The sequence below is a fragment of the Clarias gariepinus genome, chromosome 1 (genome assembly GCF_024256425.1).
Source record: "Clarias gariepinus isolate MV-2021 ecotype Netherlands chromosome 1, CGAR_prim_01v2, whole genome shotgun sequence".
Classification (NCBI taxonomy): domain Eukaryota; kingdom Metazoa; phylum Chordata; class Actinopteri; order Siluriformes; family Clariidae; genus Clarias; species Clarias gariepinus.
The window spans coordinates 20,473,442-20,501,103 of record NC_071100.1 but is presented as its reverse complement, the minus strand read 5'-3'; the positions used below and the strand labels follow the sequence as shown (position 1 = coordinate 20,501,103).

The window sequence follows — 27,662 nt, the reverse complement described above, 5'->3', positions numbered from 1 at the left end:
GTGTTTTGCTCCTGGTATGCGTGGGACCAGCATCAGTAAAGGTGACCAACATACCAGCACCAGCATCATGGCACTATCAAGCTTTTCACCAGCTATGCTGGTCTATGCTGTTTTTTTTTCAGCAGGGTTATCATCATCACATACTCCTTCACACACTATGGGCAATTTTCGGAACACCAAATAGCCTCATCTACATGTATTTGGACAGTGGGAGAAAAAGAGTACCTGCAGCAAACTTAAGACCTGAGGCGGGAATCAAACCCACTAACTGCTAACCACTAAGCAATTGTAAGGTAACCTCATTTTGTCGTTTTTACAATAACAACAAAAAGGGAGCAACTAGCTCTACTCTGACTGACTGTTTTAAAGCTCCGAAACTGGAGACTCCTGGCACAATTTATTTCTTCCTTACAGAAAACTATAACATATCAACAATTATGTAAGTATTGAATTAGTTTGTTTATTTACTGTAATAAGAGATTTATTAAAAATTTTATTTAATACAAAAATTACATTACTTGAAGCATTTTGCCCATACATGTCTTTTTAAATAAATTATTCTAAATGCTTGTTTAAAAAAAAAAAAAAGTATGGCAAGAAATTTGCTTTGTAGGAAATTAAAACATTTTAGTTAGGTGCTACCTGGTGTTAATTGTAAACCTTAACGTGACACCTAGGCAAAAGTTATGGCTTACTAATCAGAAAGTCAGGGGTTTGAAGCACTGCCAAGTTGCCAATGTTAAGCCCTTAAGAAAGGCCCTTAACCCTATCTGATTGGTAAAATCATTTCACCATGCCATAAGGTACACGTGACAAATACATTTTAATTTTAATATGTAGATGCTACAGTTTGTACTGTGGATGTACACAATATGGTGAAAAAGTATGTATACAAATTTAATGTATCCCAGACTTCTACCACAATTTTATGGAACGTCTTTGTGCACTATAGCATTACAATTTCCCTTTACTGCAACTAAGATTTCTCCATGAAGACACGGTATGTTCAGGTTGGAGCAGAAGAACGCGAATGTCCTGCACAGAGCCCTGAATCAGAACTGTAGCCTTTTGGAGCCGAATGAACTGCCATGCTCTAAAATCTAGTGGAAATCTACCCAGGCATGTTGAGCACTTTATAACAGCTAAAGGGAAATAAATCCCTGATGACGTATAGTATACATGAAGATAATGAAACCTGTCGTAAATAGTGTCTCAGCACACTATTTACGACAGGTAATAAAGCGTACATGAAAGTGTAGACTTCCTGATGCATGTTACCATGTTATAAGTTATGTCCTTGCTTTACATACGTAAAACATAAACAAGGCACAGACTCTACAGTTTGTTTTATTTTAATAAAAATAGTCAGTGTGTATAAAATGTACAGTGATATCACATCAGGGCAATGGGGGTCTGTACAGTCTACACACACACACACACACACACACACACACACACACACCAGTCACACGTCATGATTAAACTGAAGCATCCACTGTACGGTATGTGTGTGCGTGTGTTAGTGTCCCTGTTCTATCTGTAAATGAGGAGGCAGGCTAAGGCCTTTCTCCTGAGCGTGACATCTCCACCGCTCGTCATCTGACTCATGAGTGAGGTAACGGCGGCCCAGACGTTGCTCAAACTGACGCAGGTCACACCACAGCTGGAAGTTCTGCAAGCACACACAGACAGACATATTGGTTATAGTGTTCCTCTAAGGAGATCACCACATACCCTACATACACTGCAGTAAATACTTATGTTAAAAGATGCCATTATTATTGCACCATTTTTCCCTTTTTCTTAATTATTCAACAGGTTTAATAGGAAGTAAAATATTCTCCACAAGGGGGCGCTGCTACATAATTGTGAATCTTGGTAATGTCTCAACCCTCCTATTACTAAGCACAGGATTAATAGTTGATGTTACCTGGAGCCAGGGATGTCCCATCGCTTTCCCCACACTGAACCTGCGCCGAACCACCACCTGCAGCAGGTTATTAATCAGACTCACCGCTGTGGGAAAAAAAGACAGAAATCAGTAATGAATAAAACAGCTAATATGATTGTCACTTTCTCAAATCCACATGTGCATTAATGTCTCTCTGATTTTTGCGTCTCACCCTCCAGAGAAATGAGGGCCCAGAGGTGCCGAGGATACATGAAGGCAGCGTTAGTGATCTGTTGGTTAATGTCCTCATCCTCGTTGAAGGGAAATGTGCCGCTTAGGCTGACATACAGGATCACCCCAACAGCCCACATGTCGAGTGAGCGGTTATAGCCGTTGCTGCTAATCACTTCGGGGGCCAAATACGCCGGCGTGCCCACCACAGAGCGCCGGAATGACTTCTCACCGATGATCCGTGCAAAACCAAAGTCGCACAGTTTCACCTGAAAAACAGGCATGTTTCAGTTTCTAAAACAAAGGTCTGGAATATGGATATTTATAAACTTATCATGCAGATCATCCAATATAAAATAATTTGTTACAAGCAACAATGAGCAGGACCAAGCACCCTGCGCCATTGCCACCTGGGCAATAAGGAAGACAAACGGGCACAATGGGCACATACATTTTAAGGGGACATACCAATACCATTATGACAAAATTTTTAGAAAAGAGGGAATTTTATGTTTAGATCTCCAAAAGATGCTAAAACAAAAGCATCACAATATGATGTCACTCAATGTGATGTCCTTCATATAATGTCACACAGAAAGTTATTAACCACTTTTCAGCATAAGTTAAGGCATCGTCACGGCTGACCCGTTTGAGACATCAAAAATTCGTCCGCAATTTTGCTTTCTCGGTGTCTTGAAATCACATATGCCCAATTTGTTGGCTATCGTAGTAATTTCTCTAGGAAGAGGAATGGTGGGGGGAAAAGAAACTTAGAAGAACAAGAGGGCCCTTCACACACTATAGTGCCATAGGGCTGATGTCATAATACTTGGGCCCTAATAATCGTTAGAAGAATAAGAACAACAATAAAAAATATTGGGGAATCCATTTTCTTCACATTTTATACACACTGTCCTGCTTTATTACCACTAGCAAAGTTTTTGATCTAAATAATTTGCACTAACAAGACTCACCTGAGGTAGACCATCTGGTGAGGCAAGCAGCACATTCTCAGGTTTAAGGTCACAGTGAGCGATGTGTTTCATATGCAGGTAGCGCAGAGCCTCCAAAATCTACACACACAGACACACTCCGACATTAACTCCTCACAGCCTAGAGCAAATATTCATAATCGTGATTATACGAGGTGTGTTCAAGTCAAACTGGGACTTGTGATAAAATTTCTTATTAATGAAAGCAAAAAAACATCATACAGAAGACTTCAAACACATTATAATTATGAGACATGCAGTAAAACATTAAAATGGTGCAAACACGTCAATGAATCTCGGCTGATGTGGCTCGGAGCTCACTGCAGTGAACATTTAACGAGTGGAATGCCTGATCTTTAAAAATCGCTGGATAACTTGTCTCCAGCCTGCAGAAGAGATGTATCTGTCTATTGGAACTATAAACACGATCATCCACGAACACCAATTGTACATCACTCGGTTAGCATTTGAAACTTCAGACAGGAAGTACAATCATGGATCTGGCTTACTGAGAGAACTTTTGTCCAGGATGGTATTCAAGAACTAGTGCATTACTGTAGCAGGGGATGACATAGAGAAAAAAAGTAGTTTTTACTCTTATAAATCCCACTTAGCCAGTCCCACTTTGACTTGAACACTCCTCATAGAATACAAGTATTAGTGTTTAAACATTAAGAGTGTGAGCATCTATACCACAGGCTTCCATTTCAAACAGATAATAACAATGAGCCTATAATACAGTACAGATTTCCCAGGTTTCCATGGCTACCTGCATAACAAGGAAGCGAGTGATGCGCTCAGGAAGTCGTCCATTCTCATTGGACAGAATCATCTCCAGCATGTCGCTATGGAGCTTCTCCATGACAACGAAAGTGCGATCGGGAGTCTCGAACATGCCTTCGAGTATGATGACCCCAGGGTGGGACAGACTCTGAGAAACACAAACGAACACATGCATTATATGCATTAACAAGGCAATATTTTAATAATTTTCTGAAACCAGTTCCATCATAAACAACAGAATTATTCAACAAACCTGCAGGATGGCCACCTCGTTTTTGCTCTGTCTCTCCTGCTTGGCTGGGAAGCGAGTTTTATCAATGACCTTAATAGCCACCAGTCGACCCGTCTGCCTGTGAGTGCCTACACATAAACACACACAAGGAGGATCTTTCTATTCCCAGACACTAATAAACAACCAATGCAGCTTATGTATCTTTCCGAACGAACGCCTTACCTCCGTACACCACTCCAAACTGTCCTGATCCCAGCACTTCATCCGAGAATATCTGATACAGCAAACTAATATCCTGCGAAACACATTTCAGCGTTAGTCCTCACAGGACACAAGCATTACCTGTTACAGCTGTATAAGAATAATTACTCACCTGGATTTCTTGACAGATCACTCGATCATCTAGATAAATAACAAAGCAAATAAAACTTATATCTCAATTGATTTATTTTTGTTCTTGCTCATTTAAGAGTTATCTATTAAAGCAGACTGTTATCTGGACACACGGACTAAAATGATGTTACAAAAGATCATATGCTCTAGTAGGTGTGTCCTTAAGTATGACACAGTATGAACTTCTGTATGAAGAATGGACTTCTGGATACAAATTTACTTCCAATTTAATTAGCATTTTTAATTGTTTTGTAGTTTACTAAATAAGGAATTAAATATTTTAAGGTGTGCTGTAAAAGGAGAATAATCAACGATCAGAAGTGGCATCACCTGATTTGAAGTCTGGCTACTCTTACTCTTGATTTTTTTAGTCCTACTTTTCAGCTCTTTCTAGTTTAAACATTTCCTGTTTTAGTTATTGTGTTACAGAAGTTACAGACCCCTTCAGTGGTCTCTCTTCCTCCCCCCACCCGCCCCGCAGCTTGTTTTAGTTTTAGAGAAACCGCAAAAACTGAAACCTCCTCTGTCTTGTAGACTTGATGGAAAATTTGCTGACCGTTACAAGATCCTAACACAAACCTCAACTTCTTATATCAGCATTAATGTGATCCCTGCTAAGGAACAAAGTCATAGTTTGTTGCTGGAGTGTGCATCATAGAGAGAGCTGCTGCTATAGTAACAGATCAAGGGCATTTATATAAAGCAGTGGTTTGAGTCACGGACAGAATTACTGTTCTTATGGATAATTAATCAACTCTTTCTGACCAATCAGATTTGAGAATAACAGTACTGTGGTATAAGATCAGTGAAAAGTTTTTTTATTTATATTATTAGAATTTATGCGCAATATTATTATGGTATATAAAATAATCTGATACAAATTGCAATACATGATATGTATGTGTGTGTGAGTGAGACCTGCGGGCTGTGCTGTGTCAAGGCTGAGGCTCTGTAAAGGCATAAGTGCGAGCCTGATGGCCGACTCCCAGGCAGCTCCTTCTGCACCTGCGAACACGCAATAGACGACCGAACTCGTCTGCAGCTCGAACGAATGACCAGCATCATCCTCCTCCACGGGAACAGTAAGCTGAGACGAGCCTCGAACCTGCAGCACTTCAGACAGAGGCAGCTCCTGTACAGCAAGGACAAAGGTTAGGAACAGTGTGTTACAGCTTACATATAGAGCCATATAAGATGAACAACACATTAGGTTCTTATAAACTGGAGGTAATTTGGGAAGACCAAATAAGGACAGGTGAGATATTTGTTATGAAAGTAACGCGTAGGAAAGTGATGGTCGTGTGTAGGAGAGTTTCTGTTAAAACTGCCTTATGCACCAGTCAGTTCTGGTAAACTAGTCAGAGTGCGGAAAAATATAAAAGAGTTATAATAGTAAAAACTTCCTTTATTTTCGCTATATAATTCCCTGCTACAGGCACTTATCCTAGCATTTTACTAGTGTTTGGACACCATCAAGCTACAAGGTTTTCTCAGTAAACCGGAACAATCATTGGACTGCGTGATTCATATCTAAGACGTTTTCACTAATTTGCAAGTGGTGTAGTGGGCTGTATGAAGTGATGAAGTCATTGTTCTGCAAAAACAGAACGCCTTTGATGACCAAACCAGGCTGCTTTTCTTCTAACAGTGTTCCACTCACAGGAATGACTACAGTGAGCTCCGATTCACCTCAGCCTAGATCGTCTGAGAAATCATCATGGAGAAACACATTCTTTAAAACATTTGTGCCATTAAAATGTTTTACTGGGGATTAGAGTCTCATCACCGTACTGTGCTAAATCGTCTTCTCTGATATAAATCGGTTTTACGTTTTTTACGAGTTATAGACCCCTTCAGTGGATGTATCATGAATCGCGGTTTGACTTGAACAAGTCTCTTAATTTCATCGCATTCCATGACTGCCTATATTTCCTGTAACTGCACTGTGTAGGTTTCACTCCACTCGTCTGTTTACTACAGTACTGTAGGGTTAGTGACATTATCAGTGGACATCTCAAATAATACTTTAGCTTTAAAATAGAAAGGCTTTTTTAGGATCTATTAAAATTGTCAAGCAAAACCGTCTGCTTACACTGATTCACTATACACACTCTTGCTTGTATGATATTGCTACACAAGTGTTTCATTTCTCTAATATCACATCTACTACTAGGCAAAGTGAATCAACACCTTCTGACCAATCAGTTTAGAGAATTCCATAGTGTAAGGTAGGTAGTGTGAGTTATTATAATGTTCTGGGAAGGTGCGGGAACATGGAGCACCTTGTAGTACTTGTTGCTGTTCTCGTTCTGGTACATTGTGATGCTTTTTCCATCCAGAATCCAGTAGTGCCTTTTTCTCTGCAAGACAAACCGAACAGATGCTCATTATATAACCTTTACTCCACATGGCTAGCTGATTTTAACATCAGAGTTTGCTTCTTGTGTGTGTGTTAGATTTCACCCACCAGTGTATCTACATCGGTATGGTGCAACAGCCAGCCATTTTTCAGTATGCCACTGGATCGCCTCTTAGTCTGCCTAACCGACTGCACCACCCTCATCAAGGGGATATTGCTGCTGAAACAGGGACTGAAACACAGACCCAGATGAATAAAGAGTGTAGCGTTAGTACAGAATGAATATTAGTACAGAGTGCTAAGCTTCAGTACATAATGTGCAATTACCCGATCGGTGGTTGCTCCGAAGGCTCCTCCCCCACATGAGGGCGCGCTTTAAATGGATACTCTCCATAAATAGCGTTGACTGTTACCACAGCTCTGTCCTCCTCAGATTCAGGCTCCTGGTGCGAGTTGCTCTCTGTGTGAGATGAGTGAAAGAAGAACACAAATTTAGCTTAAGTTAGAAAAGCCTGTGGTTTGTCACCTGTTGCGTTAACTGGAATGCTGTGTAAACGCTGAGTGTTCAAAAAATACGCTACATTGCCCCTAGGTATGAGAATGAGTGTGCCCTTGCAGTAAGCTTCAGAGGGTAGACTTTTGCCTCAGTAGGACCCTGATCATGGGGGTCCTAATCTGTGCATTCCACAAAGGTTTAAATACAGTATATAGCGTGCAAACTGGTCATATGATTATATTAGAAAAGGCAACCTTCGGTTCTGAAAAATGTCAACAACATAAGTGCCAAAATGTGTAGTTCCATAAATGACCACTAGACTGCCACCAAAAGTGAGTCAATCCCCATAGACCCCATAGCTAGAAAAACATTTCATCAATCATAATATTTCATCATTTAAATTTTGTTTAGATTTGCTGAACTGACTTACAAGCCCAGGACTGTGGACTAAATCGTGACCGGGGTGTATCGCTACTACACCCCTAATATTTTGAGTATGATTGTGTATGAGTTTAATTTAGTGAACCTTCTCCGTTGGCTCGCTCTCCTCTACAGTCTGGTGGAACCTGAGACTCACAGCGGCGATGACAGTTAAACTTGCAGTCTGCAGAAAAAAGCAGGACAAAGAAATTACGTGAAAAACAAACTCAGAACAAGACTGAACACAAAACCGCATGGCACTGCAGTAACACTGCATTAAATGTTTTCCTACTGCATTTTTAGTGTAAATTCTGTTATGATAAAGAATACACTCTAAAAATCCACAAAACTGTCAAAATCTATGCAAAATATACAAAACATATTTCTATAATGGAGTTAATGGAGTTCCATAGACATTTGGAAATTAAGCTGTACATTTTTAAAATCTTTCTTAGTAACAAGATATAAAGTTATGTGTAAAGGTTTAGTATTTAGTAAAGGGGTGTTTGCAGATCTCACCAGAGCACTGTAGGCCTTGGCGGAACAGCCCTTTGAGCAGCCGGTGGCAGTACTGACACACTGTGGGCTTGGTGTACGTGTGGATGTGGAAGGTGTGTGGCACCAGGGGTCTGCCTCCTCTTGCCCCATCACACACACCTAACCACACGGGCCTGTCTGCCCATGACGGAGGCCGGGAGCGTGACGGCTTGGAAAGACTGATCTGAAAATGAGAGGAGAGAAATAACAGCATGAGTACATAAATAATTTAAACTGTAATGATTTGGATTAAAGGTTGAGCATTGTGTAGATAAAGCACACAGCATCTGACCAAAGATCACACTGTACTAAACATCAAAATAGATGATGAGACTCATTTTGTACATAATTTCTCATGTAGAACTAATTACAGATGTATTAGACAGGGGGTGGGGTGGTACCTCCTCCAGACTGCCTCCAGTGTGGTTGCTGAGGGAGGTGGAACGAGGACGTGACGGAGGGAAGAGTGACAGACTGGGGCCGCATGGCCGGTACACCCGTGAACAGTCGTTAGCCAACATCAATGCGCAGCGTTTATGGAAATCTAAACCACAACCTAAAGAGAGAAAGACAGAGTGAGAGAGAGACTCAATGAACAATTTGCTAAAAGGTAAAGAAAAAAGTATAAAATGTACAATTATAAAACCTGCAGCACAGAATGTGAGGAAATTTCATTTTACAGTAAGTTCCTGTAAGAGCCTTTCTCAGCCAAATCCTTAGTGTAAATAGATGCCCAGACACTGTCCATATCAATCTCAGTGATGCTACACAGGTTTGGGACACACTGTGACTTAGTCTTATTTATAAATGTGGATAGAACTTAATTATGTAGCTGAATGTTGTGATGACACAGTGGCAGACATCTTGCTCATCCGGAATTCTGATTCAAGAAAGTGAACTATCGTACAAAAAATCTATACATCTAGTATATGACTCAAGTGTGTGGTAGGCTGTTCATGTAACTGAATTCTAGCAAAACAATATGAGCTTATTGGAATTACCGGAACTGGTGTAAAAGCGGTCCAACAGACTGTGGGGGAAAAGGCTTTAATTTTTAGGAAGTATAAAGATTCAACTTTGAAGTGATGGAAAAAGCTTATGTGTCTGATGAGTCCAGATTGTCCCTATTCCAGAGTGATGTGTGCGTCAGGGTAAGAAGGGAAGCGCATGTAGCGATGCATCCATCATGCATAGTGTCCACCGTACAAACTGTACACTGTCTGGAGTTTCTTCAGCTTGATCAGGTCTAGACTCACCAATGTTAAGTGGCAATAAAATAGTCAGCTGATGACCTGAATGTACTAAATGACCAGGTTATCACATCTATGGAGTTTTTCTTACATGATTGCACAGGTATATTTCAGGACTGAAATTGTGAAAGAGTGGTTTAGAAAGCATGAGGAATCATTGTCATACATAAACTGGCCACCACAGAGTCCTGACATTAACCTGCCTGAAATGTTTGGGATGTACTGAACAGGACTTTTACGGAGTACATCAACCCTCTTCTCATTCATACAAGATCTTGGCCAAAACTAAATGCAACTTTAGAGAGAAAAAACAATATGGAGATGTTGCATGAGGTTATTGAAATAATTTTACTGAAAATGCACGCTGTAATCAAAGTTAAAAATCAGTCTATATGTATTTTGACACCAGAACTTTAATAAAGCTGATATCTACCCTTGCTGAGGCAGTGATAGCACAGTGTGTTAAGGCTCTGCGCTATTAATAAGAAGGTCGTCAGTTCAAGCCGCAACATCACCAAGCTGCCACTGTGACCTCTTGAGCAAGTGCCTTAACCCTGTCCGCTCCATGGGTGCTGTATTATGGCTGACCCTGCACTCTACCCTAACTTCCTAGGCTAGGATATGTAAAGAAAAACATTTTACTGTGCAAGAATGTTTAAGTGACACATAAAGATTTTACTTACTTTATGTACATTAATTCACCTTGATAACAGGCAAGGTTCACTGTGTGTTAAAGCCAGTTTAACACAGTGGTTAAAACAACCAGTCTGTCTAGTCACGTCGAAAAACTTGCTTGCTAAGTGTGATTTGCTCATGCAGTAAAAGTCACACTTAAGCCATGGTAAAACAGAAATATTACAAAAAGCATGAATTTGGTTCTCTGTTAAATTATTCCATTAGAGCTTAAAGTTCTAATTATGAATAGGCTAGACATAGGCAGTTATTTCAGTACAGAAAAAATGTGTGTCTATGACTATGCCTGTGTGTGTGCGCGAGTCTTACCTTCACATTTTAAGCCCTGTCGGACAAGTCCCCAGAGCATTTCGCCACAGTGGTTACAAAACGTAGGTGTGCGATAGGACTGGACCACCAACGAATGTGGGCGGAACTTCACCTCAGTCAGTGACGCGGAAGCTGCAAGGTTTAAAAAGAGTGACAGTCTGAGATGGAACATGAAACTCAATCGAAAGGGCCTCAAAGTGCAGCTTTATACGTAGCCATATGCATATTTGTCTGTATTTGTGTTTGTTTGTCTACAAACTAACCAGCAAGTACCACCTCCACCAGGTCTCCATCGTGCAGGTAGTGTTGCTCTGTGAGTCTGTGAAGGAGCTGCTCTGACATGGGATCGTGCTTAAACAGCAGCAGCTTCTCACCGAGGCCTATCACACTCCAATCAGGGGCCTTTACAAACACAAGGAAAGCATTTACATGCAGAGGTGTACATTGTCATACTGTACACCTTAAGTCTCAGTTTTACCATGGTATTGCTGCTATAGTAAAGACAGAAGGACTTGTGTGGTGGGTGCTGACATTTGCGGTAAGGAGATGTTTATTTCCAGCATCAGCACTTTATAACAGGGAAAGGTAATTTTCTGATACGTTAGAGTCTACAAGATGGAGGCGTTTTTTAACTTCAAAAGATTTGTGCAACAGTTCACTATAACACAACTGAAGACAGGAACTAACTTGTTTTGGGGACATTCTGTAGCAGACTGTACTCTATCAACAGAACTCCTAACAAATAGGTACATAAAAGAGTAGGAAAAAAAAATCTATTCAGTTATGAATCGCAATTCTTTTGAGCGACGATTAATGTATAACCACACTGATTTCAAAATCGTTTTTTTTTTTTTTTTAAGTTTATAATAAAGATGCACCGGTCGATCAGCCAGTGACCAGAATTGGCTGATTTTCAGTTTAAGCAGCCATGACCTCTTAGCCTTGGAAGTTAGATTGTATTGTTTAAATGCTGCACTTGGCTTTTAAATGAGAAAACCTTTTTATTTTAAAGGTTTAAGGTTTTAAAATTTTAAAAAGGGGATATAAATCGGGATATTTATAAAACCATGATACTTTTAAAATCGCAATATTAATCAATCAAGACCTAGGTATCATCATAATATCATATCAGGTGGTGACTGTTAATTCCCATCCCTTGTGTGTGTGTGTGTAGGTGTGTGTGTGTGTAGGTGTATATATATACACACACACACACACACACACACATATATATATATATATATATATATATATATATATATATATTCATATTCATATATTCGCTGTAATATATATTCATCATTAGCAGTGTGCTGTGGAAAAAAGACATCAGGAAATGTGGTTACAGGAAAATAGACAACTTCAGGGTGGGAACAGGAAATCATCCTACCACCTTTTTAATCCTTACTGGTCAGGTCAGGGGTCTAGTTTGAAGTTTCTACGCCCCTTACCCCAACCACAAAGCATTGGTAATTTAGTAAAGTTTGAAATTGAATCTATAGCATACTCTGAGTAGTTAAGGTGTCGGAGAGCATAACAGGTAACCTAACCCTTTGTTAACTTCATCGTCAGCATGTTTAATGCCTCTGCAAACTCTACATCTAACAAGAGCCAACGGCAGTGTATTAAACGTCTCATGACCACAAAGGTCAAGGTAACAAGACTGAAGTGTTTGAGAGAAAAAAAAACAACAACGAAGATTCTGACTTCAAATTAATAATCCCTCCATTTTATTAATTTTTTTTTTCATAAAACTTTTTTTCTAAAACCTATGAACCTATCCATAAATACTCGAGTTTGCACGCTACCGTTTTACACAATGCTGATATGGTACCTGCTTTTTGCACAAACAGGTACCATATCAGATCGCAGATCTCAGTGTATGTAAACATGCACAAAAGCATCCAGAGAAGTGAAATCAGACAGATGGACGAGATAAAAGGCAGGGTTTTTTTTGGGGCCCTGGCACAGTTTAGTATGCTAAAGCAGGAGGCTTATGTAAAAGCAGGTCAAATGCTGCGCTTTCAGGGCTCTGCTGTAAGTGGCCCGGAGGTGGAGATCACACAGAGCTCCAGAAAGCAACAAGCCTTTAAATGTCAGAGCATTCTTTCACGATTTAAATTAGGAGGAAATGACTCAAAATCCGACAGAGAGAAAGAGTTTTTACTGTGGAGGAGGGTAAACGTCCTACGTCTGTTTGAGTCTCCCGGAATGAGACAAAAGCATAATAAAAATAAATAAAGTGACTATTCAGAGCGTGCCCAGTGACGTCAGATGAGGCATGAGGTGTGTGTGTGTGTGATTTTTTTTTGCCTTCTCATATTAGCTATGCTGCGTGCAAAAACATTTTAGGTACATAAGTGTTAAAGGTGGAGTCAGTTATTTGTGGTCAGAATGGTGTTACCGCTGTAAGGTTTAGTAAACTTAAATTCTCTCAATACCCATTTAAAGGGTTCTGCTCAGAAAATAAAAATACTCTAACCTCTGTGGTGCATACAAGACTGTAAGGTTGTAAATAAAGGAGAAAACTAACAATGCAAGCAATCAGCATGAGCTTTAACTTACTTACTCAGAAAGTTTTACTTCATGCACTAGTATGCTAACATGATTTTGCAGGAGTTTTTGGGCTGTTGCTTTGAAGGAAACACTGATAATTAGCTTAGTAGCTCAGTGGCTAAGGTTCTGTGACAAGAAGCCTAAACAAGAACTTGAACATTCCTTTTACTTTGCACTAATATGATTATTTTTAAAAAATATTTTAATGTTACGCTTGTTCCAGTTACTGGATCAGATACAACTGTTAAACATAGACCTATCTGCAACTAACCTAATAACTGTTTTAGGATATAAACCAATAATAAATACACTCCCCAGCCAAAAAAAATCAAATGTCAAAAAATTATAGGTCTGCGTCAGATACCAAAACTAAGAAGATTTGAAATTATTGGAAGTGGGACTGTTTAAATATTGTAAGGATAGCACTGAACTTTCAACTATGTGGAATAAATGAAGTCAGAACAAATCATGAATGGAGATCACGCAAACAGTTGGTGAAGTCACATGGTAACCATTATGCATAATGCCCAGTGTACAAGCCTCTGGAGGCAGTGTTATGATTTGGGGTTACTTCAGTTGCTCAGGTCTAGGGTCAGTGACATTATGGGGCAAAGAAATTAAGTCAGCTGATGACTTCAGTATTAAATGACCAGGTCATCACATCTGTGAAGCTTTTTATTCCCTAACTATCATGTGAAGACCGCAAAACTGATTCCCAAATTACGCTGCAGCCATCAGGGTGTCCAGATGTGGGAGAGGTCTCACAACACTCACGTTACATCACATAAGTGACTCCAGTGTGAGCTCTGGCAAGAACAAGGAAGAGTTGTCTTTAATTCATTTGACATCCTATAGGTTCCTGAGAAAAATCAATGTTTAAAAAAAGATGTGACTAGAGGAAGCAGGTGATATTCTTTGCCCTCACTGGTTTCTAGTACTTACCTTAATGGTGAAAGTGCCCTAACCATGACTAAATTAGGGAAGGGCAGCACTGTGGCATAGTGGTTAGTGGTTAGCACTGTGGCCTCAAACCTCCAGGCCCACCTTTGGGTCTGTGTGTATGGAGTTTGCATGTTCTCCCCATGCTTGGTGGATTTCCTCCGGGTACCTGGTTTCCTCCCACAGTCCAAAGACATGGAGTTGGACTAACAGTCATTCCCAATCTGCCTCTGTGTGCATGCTTGTGACCTGTGATTCCCTTGCTCTTTTGTGTGTGTGTGTGTGTGTGTGTGTGTGTGTGTGTGTGTGTGTGTGTGTGTTTCTCAAGAGATAGGTTGTGATAGGTTGCTTGTGATAGAATGCTTGTGAAACGTACTAAATGAATACTAAATATTCCATAATCAACGGTTAATGGTTTTATAACAAAGTGAAAATGATTGGTAACAACAGCAAACAACAGGCCACGTAAAATCACAGCACACAGAGGTCGCCAACTTTCTGCAGAGTCAATAGCTACAGACCTCCAAACTTCATGTGGCCTTCAGATTAGCTCAAGAACAGTGCGTAGAGAGCTTTATAGAATGGATTTCCATGGCCGAGCAGCTGCATCCAAGCCTTACATCACCAAGTGTGATGCAAAGCATCGGATGCAGTGGTGTAAAGCACGCCACCACTGGACTCAGTGGAGATGTGTTCTCTGGAGTAACGAATCATACTTCTTTGTCTGGCAGTTGCCAGGAGAACAGTACTTGTCTGACTGCATTGTGTCAAAGTGAAGATCAGATTACATTAATGCAGAAAACTATCAAATTCCAAAAGGTTTATATACTTTTTCTTGCCAGTGTTTGTGTGTGTAGCAGTGTGTAGCGGTTAGCACTGTGGCCTCACACCTCTAGGGTTAAGGGTTAAATTCCCACATTAGGCTTGTGTGTGTGGTGTTTGCATGTTCTTTCAGTGCCTGGTGGGTTTCTTTCGGGTACTCTGGCTTCCTCTTACAGTCCAAAGACATGCAGATTAGGGCAACTGGCATTTCCAAATGGCCCGTTGAGTGTGTGTGCCCAGCACTGCATTGAGTGTCCAAAGTCTCCTGGGATAGGTTCCAGGCTTCCTGTAACCCTGTACAAGATAAGCAGTATAGAAGATGAATGAAGGTTGAGGTCTAAGTTGGATCCCTATTAGTCAGCCATGTTTAGTCATGGAAGTCAGCCATGTTTTTTTGTTTGTTTGGTTGTTTTTCTTTTTTTTTTTTTGGGGGGGGGGGGAGGGGGCGGAAGCTTGTGTGCTGTAGTGTTCTTCAACATCCTAAGCTTGTGGTCTGAGAAGTGTAAAAAAGGTATTAGAGTCATCTCTGAAGCTGAGACTCCAATAAGTATTCTTTGCTAAAACATAGCTACTCAAAATGTTATCAAATACAAATAAATCATTCATGGATAGACACTGTGTTGTATACCAAAATACAAATAGGGGCCGCACTATTGTTTGTATTTGAAGGTATCTGTTTTAGACCAGAAATAAAGTGTGGATCAAATCACGCCATGTGACTAAACTTTTGCATTTAGTTACCTTTTGCTATTATAAAACTATCTAATTTTCTAGGAAGGATTTGCATTAGATTTTGAACCGTGGCTGTGGGAATTAGTGTTCCTTTAACTACTAGAGCTTTTTTTCACATGTTCATTATACTTTTTCCAGAATTAATTTTTTCTTTATAGATAATCAACTGATCTCAATGGTTAATTCTTTTGCTTATCAGAGCATTGTGATATCATATCATGCTCCAGTTGTTATGTCTATCAAGCTCCCCGATCTCCCTCAGATTAATAAACATTGGCGTTTTAATTCATTGTTACTAATGGAGGACAATTTTACTAAATTTATGAAAGACCAGATAGGTTTTTCTTAAACACAAATGAAACACCTAAAGTGTCACGTTTAATTGTTTGGGATGCTCTGAAAGCTTGCCTCAGGGGGCAGATAATTTCATACACTGCAAATACGAATCGGAAGGCATATAAAGAACAAAAAGATTTGACAAACCGAATTAAAGAAATTGATCAAAAGTATGCTCTATTTAAAAACCCCGATCTGTATAAAAAACGTGTAGAATTGCAAAGTAAGTTTGAACTCATCTCAACACATGTAATTGAGCGTCAATTATTAAATACAGTAGTAGGAGCCAATTTGACATTTATGGTGACAAATCTGGGAAACATTTAGCTAATCAGTTAAAAGGATTTAGAGCACAGCAACACATTACAAAAATTCGGTTAGAGGATGGTACCATTACTACCGATCATTCTAAAATTAATGATGCATTCAGGAATTTTTATTCTCGATTATATACTTTTTGAGTTCCCAAAGGACCATAGTTCAGTTAAGAAATTTCTTGACTCAACTAGATATCCCAACACTGTCCCCCGGGTTCTGACGGGTTACCTGCAGAGTTTTTTAAATCATTCTCCTCATACCTTGCACCACAACTGGTTCCATCTGAATCTTTTAAGCAAGGTAAGCTGCCTGCGTCATTTAATGAGGCTCGTATCACCCTTATACTGTAGCAAAGAAGAATAAGGACCCAACAGAGTGCTTTTCATATAGACCAATCTCTCTTCTTAATGTGGATGTTAAAATGCTAAAGTCTTGACTCGTAGGTTAAAGAATGTTCTACCCTCAATTATATCTGAGGACCAGACTGGTTTGGTCAAAAATCGTTATTCTTACTTCAATTCGACGTCTTATGGATGTCCTGTACACACCATTAGAGGGGATCCCTGAGTGTGTCCTTTCTTTGGATGCTGAAAAGGCTTTTGATCGTGTGGAATGGGAGTATTTATTTAAGGCTTTAGAAAAATTTAATTTTGGTCCAAGTTTTATCACTTGGGTTAAATTATTATATTCAAGCCCTATTGCCCCAGTTCTGACAAATGCTCAGCAGTCTCAACCATTCAGCCTTCAGCAGGGAACTCGTCGGGGGTGTCCTCTTAGCCCATTACTCTTAAACCTTGCCATTGAGCTACTAGCAATCGCATTCCGTAGTTGCAGGGATATATCAGGCATTTGAAGGCAGGGAGAAGAACAAATTTCAAGTTTCCCTTTGTGCAGATGATCTTTTACAGTACTTTTTATATCAAATCCAATCTCCTTCCTGCCACATGTGCTGTCATTGCTCAGTGAATTTAGCTATTTTTCAGGATATAAATTGAATTTGCACAAAAGTGAACTTTTTCAGGTAAATAATACAGCATTAACAACTGGTATGCATAATCTTCCTTTCAACATAGTGGAAAATCAGTTTACCTATCTTGGTATTACAATCACAAGGAAACATAAACACCTTTTTAAAGAAAATTTTATTAGGTTGTTGAACCAAACAAAAAAGGATTTGGGACAATGGTCACCACTGTCCATGTCCCTGGTGGGACGCATTAATGCCATTAAAATGAGTATTCTTCCTAAATTTCTATATCTTTTTCAGTCTGAACCTGTTTTTATTCCCAAATCCTACTTTAGTGCTTTAGATTCACTTATATCATCTTACCTTTGGAAAGGTAAACATCCTCGATTGAATAAGTCCCTACTTCAAAGATCTAAAAGAGACGGTGGCATGGCTCTTCCTAATTTCCGTTTTTACTACTGGGCAGCAAACATTCAATGTGTCATCTTTTGAGCATATTTTCATAATCAACGTAAACGTCCTGCCTGGGTAGAAATGGAGATAGAATCTTTCAAACACCTCTCTGTCTCTGCACTCCTTGGATCTGCACTCCCCATCACCTCAATTAAATCAATTAATAATTCAGTTATTAGGCATACCTTGAGAGTATGGGCTCAGTTCAGAAAGAACTGGGCATTAAACTTTGCAAAGATCTGTTTGTTGACCATAGGTTTGCATCGTTTGAACAGCTTTCTGAAAGGTTTGACCTACCCAATTCTCTTTTTTTTTTAGGTATCTGCAAGTGAGACACTTCATTCGCTCTTCAATACCAAATTTCCCTGAGGTTCCTGATGCAAATATTATAGATAATAACTTCTCTGTTTGTCCCCGCTGCATAAAGGCCTAATATCCACTATTTATGGTGGATTGATGGGTTTAAGTCACACCTCTTCGAGTAAAATCAAAACTGCTTGGGAAAAAGCTCTACATTTGACACTGTTAGAGGATACTTGGAATTCAATTCTTAAACTCGACCTCAACCTCCTTATGTGCTTGAAACCTTGTCGTACATATTGAAATGCAACCTTAACCCAGACCCTCTGATTGCTCTTTTTGGTATCCACGTCTCTCACTCATGCCCAGTGGCTCAGAGATATTATGTCCTGTTTGTCCCTGGAGAAGATTCACTACTTAATCCGTTATTCAGACTTAAAACTTTAACAGGTATGGGGGCCCTTCCTTCGCTTTTTTCATATACATTTATAGTTTGATTCTCTTCCTATTTAATTGTTTGTTTGTTTGTTTCCTTGTCCTTTTTATGCATGCAGAACCCAAAAACCTTCAGCTCTATGTTTTTTTTTTTTTGTTTGTTTTATAAAATCCCTGGCGTCTAGCCTTTCTTATACATGTAAGGCCGTGTATGTTGGAGTTAGGGAGGGGTGAGGTGGGAGCTATAGGGATTTATAAGGGGGTTATAAAATCTGTATTAAAACTTTACATGTTTACCCTGTTATATCCCTGTTAATAAAAATATTGTTGAAAGAAATAAATGCTTTTTAAACATATTATTTGAAGTATCACTGAACATACACTACCGTTTAAAAGTTTGGGGTCACTTTCTAACTCCATGATGGTTCCTGATTTTTATTTCTTTCTACATTGTAAAAGAATGATAAAAAAGCGTCCAAAAAATGCATTAATCTCCTTTGAACAGTTAATGGTAAGATGTGTCTGCTACTTATGCTCTGTAAAGACTTCATAACGCCTCTAATCTGAGGTGCTGTTAATTGGTCATTTTTCAGGCTGATAACTCTAAATTAACTTCTCGTCTGCAGCAGAGGTAGGTTTTGGTCTCGCCCTCCTGGGGTGGCCTTTGTGAGAGCCAGTTTCATTATGGTGCTTGAGGGATTTTGCAAATGCACTTGACAATACTGTTCTTGCAAGAACTTCTACAGAAAGGCTGACCTCTGTGTCTTAAAATAACAACTAACTGTTGTTGTTGTTACGTAATTACCTAATTCCATATGTGTTATTTATAGTTTTGAAATCCCCAGTATTGTTGTAGAATGTAGAAAATAAATCACTAAACAAAAACAAAGAAATTTGCAAGTGACCCCAAACTTTTGAATGGTAGTGTATATTGGGTCATATTTATAAAACAAAGAAACAAAGGAAAGAACATTAAGACAAACAACATATAAAACTATAAAGACAAGATTTTAGCAGGTCAGGAGGGGGGATCATCTTGATGCATTGTAAGATATACCATTCATCAGTGTAAGCTGCTAGTGCAGCAGGTCAGTGATAATAAACCAGTGCCTGCTGATGATGACCAACACCTCTCCCCTTCTCTACCTGAATGAAAATGATGCCAATCAAACTGAACAGGTCATCTGGAATAAAATCAGTAGCAGCAATAGCTTATGCTATTAATTATTATGGTAGTCAACATTAATTCAAAATAATATTTTCTCACCCTTATTTTGAATTAATTTTGACTACAATAATATGTAAAATGAGTGACTAGTTTACTAGCCCGAGCTAATGCTGCCACTGATTTCATTCCATCTTACCTGTTCAGTTAATTGCCATCCTTATTACTTGGCTCGGGTATAGAAGGGGAGAGGTGTTAATTAACATCATCACTGACCTTGCTGATGGATCCAGCCTTGCTATCCTTGACCGTAATGGGTAATTTTCGCTCACGTCAAAGGCATAATCTGTTAATTTGAAGAATTTTACAGCATCTGCTTTTAAAGCTTTTTCTTCTTTAATCAATTTCAGCTCCACCTTTTCTTTTTGTTTTCCATTTTCATCCATGGTAATTATTTATTCTTTGCTCAGAAACATTTGCTGTATAGAGAAATGATCCATATCTCTCCCTCTGTAAATTTAAAGTGAAAGGGGGCGTGGTTTCAGAACACCTATAGAATATGATTACAGTACATCCACATGCACACAAACTGTCATGTCAAAAAGAGCTCAGAGCCAACAAATGCGTTCAGCGCAAAACCGTTATCAGCCTTTTTCAGGGTCACAAAATTATAATACATAACATACAGTAAAAGTAAAGAAAAGGGTAAAACAATAGAGTGTTTCAGGGGGAGCAGCACACCTGAGCTCCTGCTCTGTTCTCTCCTCCTCATGCGCACACCTCCTCAGCAGAAACTCTAACAGAAACATACTGTACGTACATAATGTGATATACAAAATAATAGTAGCTCTTACAAGATACACCATCTGTTTGTCGGTTAACGCACTTATCTATCTACATAAAAAAGGAATGCAATATTATGGTTACCATAATTTGACCACATTGACCAGTAGCCCATCGGGAAAATGCCCGGTGCTCCAGATGGCCAGTCCGCCACTGCATATAGATATGGTCAGGTTTCCACATAATGCTTAGCTGTAGCGTGCATTTTTAACACAATCACATTCACTCACTCACTCATTGTCTATACCGCTCAATCCTGTATTCAGGGTTGCGGGAGACCTGGAGCCTATCCCAGGAGTCTTAGGGCACAAGGCGGGGTACACCCTGGACAGGGTGCCAATCCATCCCAGTTCAACACAATCAACAAAAATTATTTGAAAAAAAATTGAACAGGTATAAACTAACAACAAAACGTGTCTTCCTGAGACTGATAATGAAATCGAGTTGTGTAGTTGAGGTTGAGGAACTGTTTGATCCAGAATTCACAGACCATGCTGTTTACAACTGATTCTCTTTAACTGAATACTGTTATCCTGATTTCTATATACAGTACACTTCTTAGCGTAGAAACCATCTGGTATACAGGCAAGAGAAAATGCATATCACCACAAATAAAGGGGTTATCATCTGAGCTGTACCTTTACTTCCCTTAATTTCCTCCTACATTAATGCACATATCCCAGAGTTTCACTAGTTCTTGGACACCATCATGGTAGAAAGTTATCGCAGTATGCCTGAAGCCATGATCAGACTACCTGCTTCATGTTTAAAATGCTGGTCTCCAAGGAACCCCTTTAATGGCTCAAACGTGTGGGAATGGCTTGGAGCGAGATCAGGACTGTACGGACGAGTTCCTATAATGTGCAAGTGGTGTTGGTAAATGATTGTGTATAAATTCCTACAGACAAATACATCTCTTCCGCAAGGTATCTGTTGATTTTTAAAGATCAGGCATTCAATACGCTGAACGTTCATGAAATAGAATTGAATTGAATAGACTCTGAGCCACCTCGACCAGGATTGGCATTCACACACGTCTGGCCTTCTTTTTAATTTTTTTGCACCATTTAAATGTTTTATGCCATTTTATGGCAACTCATCACATGACATCCGTAAACTTCACTCGGGTTTAACGCCTTCATTCATGAAAACGTTCATCAAGTTCATCCCAGTTTGACTTGAACACCATTTGTCATTTGTACACATGCAGAAAACAAGAAAAAAAAATTAAGGAAGAAAAGGAAAAAAAACAACAACCAAGTGTTCTTTGTTTTTTGTTCTTTTTTTCAATTTTGTAGTGAGAAAATTCACCAGGGTTTTAACTAGCCAATTAGATTTGTCCACTATTGTGACTTCATACAAACAGGATACGCTCCCACGTTGGTCAATACGTTGGTTGCTCAGCTCTGCTGTTCCCTTTAAAGGCGTGGCTCAGCAGTAGCTCATTTACATAGACACTAAAATGGTAGATTTGGAGGAGGAGTGAAAACAAAGTGAGTTTTAGGTATAAATATAATAGATTATTTGAAAGTGTATTTTACATACACACACTTTTCACAACCTTTGAGACCTGTGTTAATCTGTTAAAGAAATAATAATGATGATGATGATGATGATGATGATAATAATAATAATAATAATAATAATAATAATAAAAAGAAAAACACTTTGGGAACTTAATAGATAGAGATACGGTCACTGCTTTTAAAGCGCCTTAGACTGATGTGACTTTGTACATTTAGATGGAAGCCTGCACTATGACTGGCAGTCGGATTAAATGATGACAGGTCTAGTTTACAGTGCAGATTACCAATAATTGTGAAATACCCATGCATGTGGATTTAATACTTTCACATTTAGAGCTGACATTAAACAATGTGACTTAGAGGATCAGATGTATTATCTCGTGTTACATCAGCACATCCGAAACCAGAGCACTGAAGAACGAGCACAAAAGCAATTTACAGATGCTGCTTTGATTTTCCTCCCACTCAGCCATGACACATCATCACAGCATCACAGGCAGTTCGACACAAGTGTGCAGAAAGCAAATATCTTATTGCGCCATGTGTGTAGGGATGAGACACATCAATCCAGGATATTAGACAATCTGCTGGGTGAAAGTGTGTGCGTGTATATATAAAAGATTAAATATAAAGTTACTGTACAACTGCATGTGTACAGTAGGGGCACATAGACAAGGTTCAGTACACGTCTATCCGGCAGCAGGAACAGAGGACGGACAGACTGCAGGGCGGTGTGTGTGTGTGTGTGACGAGAGGATGAGTCTGTGGTTGGAAAGTGAGGCACACTTGCTCTAAACCACACAGCACTCATGCTGAGTGCATCAGGCACACAGGTCAGAGTGTGCAATTGCAAATAGTGTGTGTGTAGTAACACCTCGTAGGCTAGCCAGTAGCAGAACGACTGTACACACACTCACACACTCACACACACACACACACACACACACACACATATACACAGAGCCACAGCAGAAATAAGATCCATGTCCAGACCATATTAAATCTGTACAATGAGGTTCATTAAGCAAATTAATAAACTCTTTTGCGTGCTCGGGTGTCACGTGGCATCGCGCACGACATAGAATCAACGCCACAAAGCGCTCCACCACAGTTAACTTCCACCACAGTTAAGTTCTTCATTTATATTGGTCAAAGGAAGCCGGACTATTTTCTATAACATGAGCTCCCTCTGACTGTCAAACAAATCTCAGGTGGACTGTAGAACTGAAACTTCATTACCTGTATACACTGAGTTTCTTAAGTCCTAGAGTATGAAGTCACACAGCACACAAAAGGTGGAAGAAGATTGAGAAAAAAAGAATTTGAGAAGTTTCTCACAAGTGTGCGTGTGTGTGTGTGTGTGTGTGTGTGTGTGTGTTGAGAGAGGATGCAAATTGTAGGAGTGCAAGATGAACCCTCACATATTTTCCACTGTTACACAGACATCATATTCTATAGATAAGATATTACTAGGGCCTTACCGAAACTAATGTAAAAGTGGGCGTGACTTTAAAATTAATTGACGCACAGAGTACGGGTCAAAAGGTTGGGCACACCATCTAATTCAATAACCTTCCCTGAATTCTATTGCTTTCTACACTGTTAAACAATGCTAAAGGCGTCTAAAATATGCAATAATCTCTTTTAAACAGTTGATATTGAGATGTCACTACTTATGCTCTGTAAAGCTTCATAATGGATTTCTGAGGCTGGTAACTCTAAATGAATCTCTCCTCTGCAGCAGAGGTAAGGTTTGGTTGCTTCCCTGGAATGGCCTTCAGTTTCATCATGGTGCTTGATGAGTTTTTCAAACGCACTTTACAATACTGTTCTTGCAAGAACTATATCAGAACAGCAGACCTTCATGTCTTAAAATAACCACTTACGAATGCCATGTGCGTTCTTCAAAACTTGGGTTAATTACTGCTACTGTAGGTGGTTAAAATTGCACGCTCTTCCTCTATACAAGGGTACTGCTCGACATAATCTCTATCACAAGCCATGCGTTTGCACCATCGAAAAAAGACATCAATAATTATGACATAGACAGTGAAGGACATACAGTAATGTTAGCCCTCATGCTCTTTCTCTACATTGATCAAAGATAAGTTACTCTTCAAACAACACACTTGGAGGAGACGCTTCCGGCGCTCTACCTGCTCTCTATATAAGGAGTCAACAGACACCCAGAATGGCTAGACCATCTCTCTCTCTCTCTCTCTCTCTCTCTGTCTCTGAGACAACAGACCTGTAATATTCTCCTGAAATCCTGGTCATGCATCTCAGGATCTAAAGGGGACGGAATACAAATGCACGCCACACTTTTCAGATATTTATTTGCGAAAAGAATTTATATTTTCCTTCCACTTCACTATTATTTTCCACATTGTGTTAATCTGTCACATGAAATCAAAGTGAAATACATTTACGTTTGTGGTTGTAACATGACAAAATGTGGAAAAGTTCAAGGGGTATAAATACTTTTGCAAAGCACTATATACAGTGTATACCCCTTACTCTATAGTTAATGGAGAAGTAAGTCTATAAGTCTATATTAATACATTTTCCAAAGACAATCATGCCAGACATGTTCTCACCATGCGAGCGGTAATGACATCATGTATCATCGTGTCATCTAACTCTGTCTTTTACTCAACGTTGCAGTCTTTGTCACAAAACTGACTTTAATAGAGTATCTAATCAAAGCTGGACACAATAATGACCAGAAAAAAAGCACGTATTGAGAAACAAATCACGTAACCGTTACTTATAATGTTACAGATAATTCCCCTGTTTAATCAGCATATTGTATCTACTTACTCTGTTTGACGTTAAGCCAAAAAAAAGTAAAATAAAAATAAAAAAGTCCTGACTGTTAGAGTGCTGACACTGGAGACTCCTTCCACATGTGTTAAAAAAATCTGCTTACAGAAAAAACATTTATAATGTATAAAAACCCAGGATTTGCAGCCAGGACAACTGTCCTACAGTAGCTGCTCTTACAGAAAACTAAATCAACATCTTTGGACTGATCAGAATTAAAAACGGAGCAGCAGTGTATTATAATAACAGTAATAATGCTTATTAAAATAAAATAAACACAGTGTTGATGCGAAAGATGACGAAAAAAGAGAATAATAAAAATGACATAAAAGACAGATTGTCGTCACTGGACAAGTTCGTACCTTCTTCTCGATGATTTCTGCTGCTACTTTCTTGGCGCTTTTGAAACTCAGTCGGCCCTCGGATAACCTGACCCCTTCTTTAAACAGACCTATTTGGAAATGGACGCAGATGGGGCCTCCAGGGATTGACTCTGTTCCTATAGATATCTGCGAGAAAGAGCCTGAAGAGAAAGAGAGCGAGAGAGATGTGATGATGATGATGATGAAGAAGAGGTTGATTCTGTAAAAGCAGCTTAAGAACATCTTCATATTTCTTTCACACACAGGTGTATAAAGCGTAAGCCAGTCGATCCGAACCGACCCCTGAACACACACGGCTCAGATGAAGAAGCGAATAGACTTGAGGTAGATTAATGAGAGACATTAAAGGAAACTGAAGTTTTTCAGTCTTTGACAGCCCGAGTGCAAACCTGCAACCACAAACTAAAGGAAATGCCCCGACAAAGAAGAACAACCCGACATACTCAAATGCAAGAACAAAGAAGTAACGGTGGAGAAAGCCAGGATAATGAACTTACTGGATATGCCCGAGTCAAGAGAATCCTGCTCCACCCCGGCAGCCATTTTCTGTCACCTTGGCGAGGGAGAAATAACACCTCTCGGAAGACGTCTTTGTTTTCTGCTGCTTTCGCATGTCACACTGGTTTCCTTTTGCGAGGCGTACTTCACTAATGAGGCACTGACAGAAGACAGGAAACTCAACACACACTCTCTCACACACACACACACACACATAGAGACTCGCACTTTTTTTTCTTGCAGTGACAATAGGCCTTCTCACCACGTCATGGGCCTTTTTAAAAACGTACCGTATACATGACACATTCATAGGGTGTTTGGGGGTAGAACCTTGGGCTTTATCTATAAATCTGTGTGGGGAAATTGTTTGAATTAAGCACCAATTAAATTGTACTCGTAGAGCAGTTTTAACAAAGCAGGTTTAGAGATAACAGACTGCAGAGGAAACAGTGGCAAGGAAAACTCCCTAAAAGTTCATGAGGAAGATCCTCCTGAGGGATTCAAATAGTGGACTCAGTCTATATGGAAGTGTTGGAAGGATGCAGATTGTGATTTAAGGGCAATGGTGGTTCAGACGGTTAAGGCTCTGGGTTCATGATATGAAGGTTGCAGTTTCAAGCCCAAGCACTGCCAAGCTGCCACTGTTGAGTCTGCTTTAGGGCACTGTATCTCAGCTAACCCTGCACTCTGACCCCAATCCTAACGTGGATATGTGAAAAAATCATTTCCAGCACTGGATTTACAACATCCAGTTCTTAATCCATAGGGTTTAATATGATATTGGCCCCCTTTGCAGCTGTAACAGCCAAGCCCAACTCCTGAAAAACAACCCCACATCAGTTCCAACATGACTGCGCACCAGTGCACAAAGCATCGTCCATAAAGCCATGGATGAGTGAGTTTGGTGTGAAAGAACGTGACTGGCCTGACCTTAACCTGATAGAAAACATTTGGGATGAATTAAAGCAGAGACCGTTAGCCAGTTCTCCTTTTCCAACATCATTGTCTGACATCACAAATGCGCTTTTGGAAGAACGGTCAAAAATTCCCATAAACACACTCCTAAACCTTGTGGAATGCCTTACCAGAAGGGTTAAAGCTGTTGGGTGGGCCATTATCATATTAAAGCCTATGGATTAAGAATTGGATGTTACTCAAGTTTATATGCACATGAAGGCATGTGAGGGAATACTTTTGGCAATGTAGTGTAATTATGACAAATAATTTACAATCTTAATCTTATTTGAGACTATACAGGATCAGTTCTCGGGTACAGATCTACAGTATGCATGCAATCCGATAACTAGAGCAAGGATGAGACTATGGCTTAAAAATGTTTTTACAGTAGAAACCTTTAACCTGTGGATGTTATCATAAACATGAGAACATAAAGCAGAGAGTAGAAATAGACCAATCAAGAAGATCCAGAGGGTGAAAACTGCTTGTGTGTGTCAACATCAGATTATTACATAGAAAAAAAAACAACAACAACCATGAGCATGTAATATTGGTTTGAAAAGTGGGAAGTTTTATTTCTTTTGATCATTTTACATCAGATTGGCCGGTTCCGGGGTGACCTCTAACCCCCTGCACAAACACATTCTACAGTGTAGGAAAAGCTGCATGTTGTGAGTCCTGACATGAGCATCTAATAAAGTTAGAAAGATGTTCTTGTTTGTACCTATAACATCAGTGGTTCTCGGCAGACCTTGTCATCCACCTGCTCTGAACAACATGGCTGCATGTTCTACTTTTAGTTAACAGTTATTACAAGATTAACATTCGCGATACGCAAACTAGGGCCTAGGGCTGCAGTGATTCATAATCATTACAAACGGTCAGATTAAACAGAACTGACTACATGTCAGCTCAGCTAACAGGGTTACACCAGAGAATTTAATAAATTACAGAGACCTGCTTTAACAATAAACCTAACGCGGCTAAGAAGGGTTTTATTCTAATGCAACGTAGGTTAAACAA

General features: G+C 39.5%; 1 protein-coding gene across 1 annotated transcript; it reads right to left on the bottom strand.

The window, feature by feature from the left end:
* Positions 1–581: 581 nt before the first annotated feature.
* LOC128530230 (serine/threonine-protein kinase D3-like) lies at positions 582–25,625 on the bottom strand. The gene is made up of 18 exons (XM_053504031.1): positions 25,164–25,625; positions 10,850–10,988; positions 10,587–10,718; positions 8,736–8,890; positions 8,317–8,518; positions 7,904–7,981; positions 7,209–7,341; positions 6,990–7,113; positions 6,805–6,882; positions 5,441–5,654; positions 4,503–4,531; positions 4,352–4,424; positions 4,151–4,257; positions 3,884–4,045; positions 3,097–3,195; positions 2,124–2,391; positions 1,931–2,016; positions 582–1,672 (listed from the first exon to the last, which is right to left on the bottom strand). The coding sequence occupies exons 1-18, from the start codon at positions 25,410–25,412 to the stop codon at positions 1,520–1,522; spliced, it is 2,481 nt and encodes an 826-aa protein (XP_053360006.1). The 5' UTR covers positions 25,413–25,625; the 3' UTR covers positions 582–1,519.
* Between the last annotated feature and the right edge of the window lie 2,037 nt (positions 25,626–27,662).

What these genes read in the sequence shown, in the direction of transcription:
- LOC128530230 (XM_053504031.1), bottom strand. Translation starts at nt 25,412, where the DNA reads ATGAAGATGTTCTTAAGCTGCTTTTACAGAATCAACCTCTTCTTCATC. An exon ending in ACAGGGCTTAAAATGTGAAG is followed by an intron (nt 8,891 to 10,586) that starts GTAAGACTCGCG and finishes TTCTCTCTTTAG; the next exon opens with GTTGTGGTTTAGATTTCCAT. An exon ending in CACCAGATGGTCTACCTCAG is followed by an intron (nt 2,392 to 3,096) that starts GTGAGTCTTGTT and finishes CCTGTTTTTCAG; the next exon opens with GTGAAACTGTGCGACTTTGG.